Source organism: Penaeus monodon, chromosome 1 (genome assembly GCF_015228065.2).
Source record: "Penaeus monodon isolate SGIC_2016 chromosome 1, NSTDA_Pmon_1, whole genome shotgun sequence".
Lineage (NCBI taxonomy): Eukaryota > Metazoa > Arthropoda > Malacostraca > Decapoda > Penaeidae > Penaeus > Penaeus monodon.
Window position 1 is genome coordinate 18831397 of NC_051386.1, and position 10000 is coordinate 18841396.

General features: G+C 36.4%; 1 protein-coding gene across 5 annotated transcripts in view; it reads right to left on the reverse strand.

The window, feature by feature from the left end:
* Positions 1-10000, reverse strand: part of LOC119597884 (MICAL-like protein 1) — a 110483-nt gene that overhangs the window by 238 nt on the left and 100245 nt on the right. For 3 of the 5 annotated variants that reach the window (XM_037947791.1, XM_037947717.1, XM_037947630.1), the window contains exons 4-9: positions 7779-9478; positions 5356-5732; positions 4999-5139; positions 3626-3989; positions 3162-3400; positions 2474-2550 (exon numbers count right to left, since the gene is read on the reverse strand). In XM_037947791.1, the coding sequence (XP_037803719.1) occupies positions 2522-2550; positions 3162-3400; positions 3626-3989; positions 4999-5139; positions 5356-5732; positions 7779-9478 (2850 nt within the window). In that variant the 3' untranslated portion in view covers positions 2474-2521. Of the gene's footprint in view, positions 1979-2473; positions 2551-3161; positions 3401-3625; positions 3990-4998; positions 5140-5355; positions 5733-7778; positions 9479-10000 lie in introns of those variants that run through there. The other 2 variants (XM_037947571.1, XM_037947670.1) reach the window with 2 other exon arrangements.

Here is a 10000-nt window from a genome sequence, read left to right on the forward strand (position 1 = left end):
TGAAAAAAATTATACAAAAGGCGATTAATTTTATATTCTACTCTAACTTGGTTCTGAGCGATATTTCCTTACTGAACTAGAACAGCACTTCATGTGTAAGGGAACAAGTACCACCTGGCAAGCTACCTTCACCTTGAATATTGTGACCTTAAGGCTTGGTTAGGTAACTGCAAGGACACTTCATGGAAAAAAAAAATAATAATAATGTAAATCAAATCCAAATGCATTTTCACTTATAACAGAAACACAAAAAACTATTGAAGTAAACTCATATAAAATGCATATCCACTTGATTAAAATGGGAAGAAATTTACATAAAAAAAAATCAATCTTACATCTACACATAAGACAACATATTAACATGAAAGATATGTTATGGAATGAGTGACCACAGGGCAAGGCTTCACAGAGGAAAAGTAACAAGTTTTTTTTTTGTTTGTTTTATAGACATCTGAAACCTAATATATATATAAAAATAAAATGTGTTACAATTAATAATTTACTTTTTCCAAAGTTTCACATTTTTGTTTGACCTTGTAAACTTTTTTTAAAAGTTTTTTATATAGAAAATTAAGAAATTCCAAAGCAGTAAATAATTAGAAAAATAGCAGCCAACAACAGATTTATTTTCCAGGTATATTAATTTTGAAATTCTTTGTCAGATAGAGTATATTGGCACATTTCCTACTGAAAACAGATAAAGCATTCTGAAACAAATCATGGCAATACCATTAAACTAAAAGCACCCATCCACATCAACTGCTACAAAAGCAACACATTAAAGTTTGTCCACAACCAATAACTTTTCATCAGGATGTACAAGTTTGCACCATTCACCAAGGAACATCAAAAAAAGTTCAACATATATAATATATGATTATGATTCATAACGTTTTTTGAGCCATGCACAGTTAGTTCTTAGCCTTGCATTTCTGTTAATACAAAAATCAAGCTGCTTTACTTGCTCCTATCATTCTTGATTACAGATCAATGTAACATGTTTTATGTGTGATTTGACAGCACCTTCTACACTTCAGGGATGATACAGTACTAGCAAAAATGGCTAATCTTTGTGTTAAAGAGAAATTAGTATATTCTTTTAGCTGTGCTTTAAATGCTTATTTACATAAACTGTACTATCTTTACCTTTACAAATAAATAATCTCTATATAAAGTACAAGCTACAGAAAAAAATAATACAAATCAAATGAAAATGATACTAATCCCATCTACTATTATGCACAAAATAATAATAACAAATTACTTGTGTAATGCTGTGAAAGACTATTCATTTCCCATCCATCTGATTCTAAATGCAAATTCTAACCACTGGTGACAGGAAAGCACAGATAAATTTACCTACAAGGAAATCATGGATATCAGAGACTTTACAAGATCAGACTACTGTACGTTGGCTTGACTGGAAGCTAATGTGCCAGGTCTAGCATAACTGCATGAGCTACTTTGTACATTGCACAGCTTATGGAATGACAACCTGCTCAGGAAATATATTTTCTAAATTAATCAAAATAAAGAATAAATACATACGGGATATTATGTGGTGTTATCAGAGTTGTAGAAATAATAAAGCAATGATCATGGAAGCATTTGCAAATAAAAATAAATATTCCAATTATTACTAGCTCAGCACAGTCCACTAGCTACTTCCACTTCAACCACACAATTATACTCCATCCTTTTTTTTTACTTTCACAGGCAATGAATTAGTCTCAGGATTAATCAACTGGAATACTAGTTAGAACTATTAAAAATCAAAATAACCACTTCTTCTTCTTCTTCTTTTTCTTCTGTTCTTTTGCTTCCATCTCATCTATGTCCTTATCTGCATCACCCTTTGCTCCTTTTTTATCCTTCTTTTCCTTCTTCTTTTTCTTTTTCTTGGGCAGTTTCAGAGTTTTCTTCTTCTTTGGAGGCTCTACCACGCTGTTACCATTTTCATTTCCATCAATATGTTTTTCTGAAACAACAAAATTTATATGAATATCTTCATCTCTAAAACCGAAACACCATTATTGTCTATGATATTTATATATCCTACAATAAAAAGTAGAAAAAAGAAGAGAAAAAACAAATTGTGAGAGAGAGAGAGAGAGGGAGGATATACACACCCTATTTTGACTTCTTTTTTTTTCAATCCTTTACTCTACCTCTCTTTTAAAATTTTGCTTTAAATACAAGCAAAAATTGTATATGTTACAATGAGTTTTTGTGTTTATTCTACCATGTGTACTGTGTTACTTCAAGCATGAATGTAGATCCCACAACACATGTTATTGCGAAAGCATTAACAGCATTTTAATAAACTGTCAGCAGCATATAGCTGAACTTTCCTCATTCATTTTACCATTCTCTATCCCATGTCCCCCAATTTAATGTATTTTTCTTTTACCAGTATTTTGTTGTAACCTTGAGTGTCTCTCCTCCCTTTCTGACACAGTCCCTTCAACCATACCTTCCGGTACTCTGCTCGATCTCAGTTACTCTGCAAATCATATCTGCTTCATAAGTGGCATCCCTTGAAATGTCTACCTGCAAGTATTTAGAGCAAGATACAAGGATCTGCCTGCGGTTCATTCACTGAGAAATTTTTCCTGTTTAACTGGCTGTCTCCCTTCTCCCTATTAGTTCTTTCCTTTCCCCTTAGTGTTATAGATTTATATGAAAAGTGTGTGACTACACCTGGTTAATAATTAGCATGAGAAAAGGGTGTTCATGTATTAAGGGTTGTTACATTTTCCAAACCTTATGAAAATATTAATGGGCTTCCCATATTTACCTGCAGATCCATCCAGCTCAAGAAATGTTAAGCTGTCTACTTTTTTTGACATTCTTTTGGTTGCCACAAGTGCGTTACTCACAAGGGACAAAAGAAATAGAGGTGTATTATCAAATTACCAAAGCCAACACATAGCATAAACTTCACTGTGCTGAGTTTATATCTTGTTAAAGGGTGCTACAAGCTACAATACATTCTATAAAGTGAGACTTTATACAACTGCTAATACTTTTTCCTTCTGATGCATACTAGTGCTCTCTAAACAGACCAACAACAACAGAAATTCATGCCTAAAGAAGAAAGTTACAAATGAAACACACAGCATCATGACAATATGGAAATTATCCATAATTTCTAAACTTACCTTGGTATTGCATCATATGTGTAGCAATGCTTTCGTCCTCCTGAGCTTCCCGTAATCTATCCAACTCAAGGCAATTGATGATTTCATCACGTTGTTCCACTACCTTCACCAAGCGGGCAATCAAGTCCTCTTCTTGAGCAGTATCTTCAGATGATTTCTCCCCAGGTGGCTTCAGCATTAGACAACGAATTTGATACTCCAGCTCTACATACTCCTCCTCAAGACGTTTCTCACGTTTACTGGAATTGAGAGTAAATAAGTAAATAAGTTTATATATCTAGTACTTACACACCATCTTCTGAACAAACTCTGTGTTATATAAAAACTTAATCATCATCAACAATAAGATCCCAAATATTCTTTCACTTTCTGCACAAAGCTGTCAAAACTTGAAGTAATAAATATATAAATTAATATACTGAAACACATATCCAATGAACGCAAAGATTCCTGGACATACTCACAGGTACATAAGTTCAGTCTGACGGCGAAATAGCTCATTCTTCTCATTGACCAATTCAAAGAGCTGAAGTATCATGTCTTCCACCTCTATGCTGTTAGGCCCACTGTTGGGTGCATTGGCCACCTCATCCTGTGGGTTATTGGAGGTGCTCTCCGTCCTCTTGCGGATGGCAGTCTCAAGCAGGACACCTTGACGCTCCAACTCTGTCTGCTTGATTTCAATATCTTGGAGTTCTTGCTGAACCAGCCGCATGGGCATCTTCTTGAGGGCACGCTTCTGGGGGACAGGGCGTGGTGGAGCCGGCCCCTTTTTGCGCTGCCACTCCCCAGCTTCACTCTTGCTCATTGAGGGATTCCTGGCCAGACCTGAAAGAAGGTTGGAATCACTGTGGGAATGGACTTTGCCTTTAATGCCCTTTAACCCTGAGGAGAAAAAACACAGGAAACTGAAGACCAAAACTTGCTGGAGTGCATTACCACACAAAAAAGGTGCTTTGTGTGAAGAAGAAATGGGTTTAAAAACTGTAACAGAAGCAATATTTCTCCATCAGAAAATATTTTATACTAACAAGTCAGTGATTATCAAATAGCCATATATATTAATCATTTCTGATAAATAAAAACAATTGACCCAATGGTCATGAGGTTATGTGATGTCTACTGTTGTTTTTTGTGAATTTTGCTTCAAATTGATGGCTCCACAAGTGCTTAGTCACCAAGGAGTCAATCAGCAGGGCCTAGTGAAAGCACCTGACTTTCCCATTCCCTGAATTTGCAGGTAAATGTTGTTGTTCTTTTCTAATGCTATTAATATTGATACTGTTATTACTGTTTCCGACATTATGATTATTGTTATTAAAGTAACAATAAAAAAAAAAAAAAAAAAGTGAAGAAGCTTTCCAACATCAAGTTAAAGTGTAAACTGGTGTAACATATAGGAATAGTAATTATTCCTACTTCAACAAGCACTTGTGGAACTATCTCTGTGTAAACACAATCAATAAACTAAAATTACAGTGGACATGGCATGTAATCATGCCACTTGCAGCCAATGGGTTAACTGATAGCATATTCTTCTCTATACAGTTATTCTTACAGTTCATTACTGTCATCTGAAAACTCTAATAAGAATATGTTTCCAGACATCTAATTCTGTTGTCTGGTATAGGAAGAGACTAAATTATCTTTCCTATTATAGGAGTAAATATGAAAACTTCACAACCAATAAGTGCATAAAAAAACACAAAACTCGAGCAACATAAACTGCCAAAACCAAGATCTCCACCGAAGAACAAAAGAAAAGAGAAAAGAAAAGATAAAAAATAAAACGACAGTGTACACAAATCTCAAAAAGCTCAAGCAAGCAAGCACCAACCTCCAACACCACCCAAGTTCTTGACAACTTGCGGAGCTCGGGCTGGCTTGGGGGGAGCAAGCTGGTCTGCTGTGCCATTCATCTTGTTCGAGTGGTTCTTCAGATCCTTCTGCATTTTCCAGCTCAGCACTTCATCCTGGTCTGGTGGGGGGAGGCCAAGCACAAAAAATCAGCTGCATGCTAGAGATACAGCCGTTTGTAACACAAAAACAAAAATAACACAAGTCAAAGCTATGCATGCCCAGAACTTTTCATTTTTCTTATATACATAAAAAATCAAAATAAGTAAAAAAAGCAGCAGCACAGATAACCCAGCTACATAAAAACTTCAGCAAACTTCCCAAAGCCACAACTTACCCTCCTGCCCTTGCACCGTCTGGCTTTGAGCCCCAAAGCTAGATACAGATAAAGAGTCGCTGTTAATGGTATCTGTTGGGGAGGTCCTGCCACTTCTTGGGGTGGCAGCTTGAGGTGGGGCAGGCGCCCTTCGATCCTTCCTCTTGAGAGCCACAGAGCCGCCAGGAGAGGAAGGGGAGGGATGGGGATGCACCTTGGTCAGAGCCGGGGACCTTGGGGGCTTGGGAGGACCATGCACTGGCACATCTTGCTCTTGCGGGAAGAGTTCTCTTGCGCTTGGGGGCGGAGGGGCAATGATTTTCTTGCCTGGGGTAGTGCCACCCACTGAAGATGGACTACTCTTTGCACTAAGGGTGCCATACATTTGGGATGGAGTACTGAAAAAATGACAAGTTATATAAGCAAGCTAGCAAGAGCCTACAGAAACTAAATTACAAGCCACTTCAGCATTCAAATATGCTTTAGCTGACTTTCTTTTTTTAGTGAGAGGCTATCTTATTTTAAACAAAATTTTCCATAATTCTCCAAATTCCATTACCAAGCATTATCACATTAAGGTAAAAAATATGTATATAAATATGAATATATTAATCTTTCCCCTTCTTCCATAGATTCCTTTAAAAAAACAAACATTAAAGATGCCAAATTATCTTTTGACTAATAATTCAAATTAAACTTTTTTTTGCTTTTCTTTTGATCTTATTTCATATCAGCAATAATCACTATTCTACATATTTTCTAGGCATCATTAGCATTCCCTCCACCTGTCTTAGAAAAGGACAGTCGATTAGCCTTAAACCAATAACTGAGATAACAACTATTTCAAGCTGAGAATCAAATATAAATTGAACTTTTTTTCTTTCATTTCTTTATCTGTGCAGGACATAGATTCGCGATTTAACCCAATCACCCCGGATTTATGTTCTGTCCCTTGTAGGTTTTTGTGAATTTTGTTACATACAGATGGCTCCACATGTGCTCAGCTTCCAAGGAGTCTATCAGTAGGCCCTACTGACTGATCTTGATTTCCCCATTCCTTGAATTGGCGGGAAAATGCGTTTTTCCTTTTAATACAATTGATATCAATACTGTTATTATTGTTATTGATGTTATGATTATTAAGGTATTATTAAAATCTTGTTAACATTTACGACAATGAAATAATGCAAAAGATCCTTTCCAAAAGTCAAGGAAAAGGGTAAACAGGTGAGAAAGGTAGGACTAATAAGTGACCCCTTGATGACTAAGCACTTGTAGAGCCATCTATGTGTGAATACAATAAATAAACCTGTGTTACAGTGGGCATGGCATGTATTCTTGCCAAACGTGCCGATTGGGTTAAATCTTATTAAATCGGATTAGTGATTTAAATCCTATTTTTCAGTTCAATTCATTCTTACAATATTTCATAGTCAAACAATTGTCCTGAACATTATATGTACATTTACTGCTACCCTTTGTAAAATTTGTAAAGCAGATATTTCTTATTTTTCTTTATTAGTCCTGAAATATCAACATTCTTTCTATTATCTTATTCCTCCATATATTTACCAGCATCTAACTTATCATACATCTTGATGTAATATCTCTCATTAATAGCATTTCTTTCTTCACAACTGGCAGAAATATACTCAATCATTCTACATATCCAGAAGCTAGCTTGATGAATAAACCAAATTCACATAGGTTTAAATGACCCTGAAAAGCCAAGCCTTCATACAGTTAACTGATTGAAGCACACTCAGCACACCATGCATTATAACCGCCATGTAGATATACTGGTAAAGAAAATAAAAGTAGTCCTTGTATGTACATGAGTGCATCACACAGGTGTAACTATACCATCATAAGGAGCAGAATCTGTATACAATGTCTGGCCTATGCATGCATTTCTGATCATGGAAAATATATTTTGGATGAAGATGTTTACTAAGAAGCTGTGAAATATATCAATATTATATTTTTAAATTCCACTCATGAACATGCTAGCATTTTGGTTCCAAATCTGATGTTACTTTTTTGCATAAGACTTAACTGCTTCCTTACCAATCACAGCATAAGCATAAATGCTTTCCTTTTTGAAGCAAGATTTGAAAGGACCATTAAGTAAAAAAAAACTAAAAAAAAAGAAAATACATCAAAAGACAATTTACTGTCTACCCAGAATACAAATCAGCAAGACAAATCACCAAGTCCAATAGCTATATCCTTTCCTTGAAGATATTTTCATAATAAAAACCATATCCCCTTTATTTTCTGATCTTCTTTATTACCACTTCTTTTTGCTTCCCCCAACCCTGATTATTCAGCATACACAATATTTGTAATCCCTTCCCACGTACTAAGCTACGTTCCAATTAGGCAGTGGTACAAAATTTCAGAATTTCATAACTAGTAAAAGAAGCAGAATAAAAGATACAGACCTATTTCTGGCCAGTGTTGGAGGTGGTGGCCTTGGGGGCTTGACCTTATTTTTAGTTGGTGTTGAACTTGAACTGCTGACCTTATCCTTCTCATCCTCATCCTCATCCTCATCACTCCAGAAGGGATTCAGATTCTTCAAAGTCTTCTCTTTCTCTTCAACTGCCTTGCTCTCATCTTCAGACAGATCTTCTTCATCGCTTCCAAATGGATTAAGATTCACCTTGATGAGCTTCTTGGTCTGTTTCTCACATTCTTCTACTTGTGCTGGTTCAGACTCCTTCTCCTCCTCTTCCTCTTCATCACTTCCAAAGGGATTGAGATCGTTCGGGTAGTGGACGGATTGCGCAGAAGCAGAAGAGACATCAGCCCCACTGTCATGAGAGGCCAAAGTGGCATCATTTTTGTCAGTGGCAGGACTACAATGAGACTGGTTCACCATGACACCACTCTCATCCTGCTGAGATTCGTCTTCGTCTTCAAATGGATTAAATTCCTTGACCTGAGCATTTGTGCTGTGGGAAGGTTTTGGGCTTTGTTCTTCTTCAGCCAGTTGTCTAGCTTCATCTTGCTTAGCATCATCATCTTGTGAAAGTTTCTCATCTGTGCTTTCTGCAGTCATTGTAATAGATGGAATAACAATAGATGGTGTATCATTTTCTTTTGTTTTTTCAGAATCTGTTTTTGAGTCAACCTCCATATCTTCAATTTCATCTTTTTGTAAGTAGTCCGAAATAAATTTATCAACCTGTACATCCTTACCATTCGATATATCTTTTGTATCTTCATCTTTATCTCTCTCATCGATATCAAGTGTCTCTTCTTGTTTTGAAACACTCTCCTTTTCTTTAATCTGAACATTTTCTTTCTTTTCTGAAATAACTTTTGAACTTAAAACTATACCGCTTTTTGCTCTATCTGCATTTGTAGTTTTATTACCAATTTCTCTGAATAATTTTAAGCGTTCAGCAACAATGGAAGAGGAACCCTTCCCTTTGCCATTGGAAATACTCGAAACCCTATCACCTTGCCCTGTGTCAAGGGTTAGTCTTTCAGGTGGGTCTGTTTTCAGAACTTTGGCATTATCACAATGGTCTGGACGGGAGTCTCTCTTGCCCTCGACTCCGGAGTCCTTAACCTTTGATCCAAACAGTGCAGGGGAGACTTGGGAAAAGTTGCTTGCTCTACTGAGATGAGTGTTGTCTTCCTTGGGCTCCTCTGGTTCGTCCTTTGAGTCTTCATATTCTAAAGTCTTTGTTAAAAATACAGTCCTGGGTTTGGGCAGTCTAGAAGAAATTTCGTTTTGTGTGCTGCTAATGTGGGATACGTCTTCTAACATATTATCTGCATCATTACTGTAACTGTCACTTTCTTCATCAGAGTCCTCGCTGTCAGAGTCCGATTCTGAATCTGAGGCAGATGACTGGCGGGCAAGCTTAGTCGAGGCACTGCTGGCTATGCTAGTAGAATCAACATCTGGTATAACAGGGCGTTCTTCATCTGGGCATGTTTCACAACAAAACTGACTCTTTTCGGTCTCATAGTAACTGGCAAGTGTCAGCTGAGTTGAGCATCGGGCACAACGGAAACATGTTCTATGCATCAGCTGACCTGGAGAACCCACTAAAAGGCGCTCAGCTAGATATACCGGGTTGTTACATCCTACGCACACTTCACGACGTCCTCGTCCACCTGTCAACACCTGTTGCCAAGAAATAAGGTGAAAAGAGTTAACAAAAAAAATCTTATACAACAGAGGATTCTCGAAAATAATTTTTTTTTTGTAAAAAACCTGGACATGTAAATTACAACCTATACATTCACAACAAAATTTGCCACAATACATTAGCAGAATAACTTTCAAACTAGACAGAAGCACTTATAATTTTTTTTTTTTTTGTGTATACATAATCCCATGACAAACTAACAGAACTTAAGAAATGAAACATCCAATCAATTTATTCCAGAAAGAACTTAGAAAATAAAAAGCTGAACACAACAGAGCACCATGTACTGTCTTCTGGGAAATGAAGCTAATATATGATTCCTGCCTGGTCAACTGGAATGCTGAGAGACACTGAAAACATATATTGTGGTACTTAGCAAATAGATAGAAAGATTTTTTACATAAACCATATAATTCTCTCAAGTATTTAATATCATCTCAGCGCAAAAAAAAAAACTTTGTTTATTTCCATCTCTTTTCTCTTGCCAAACAATGATT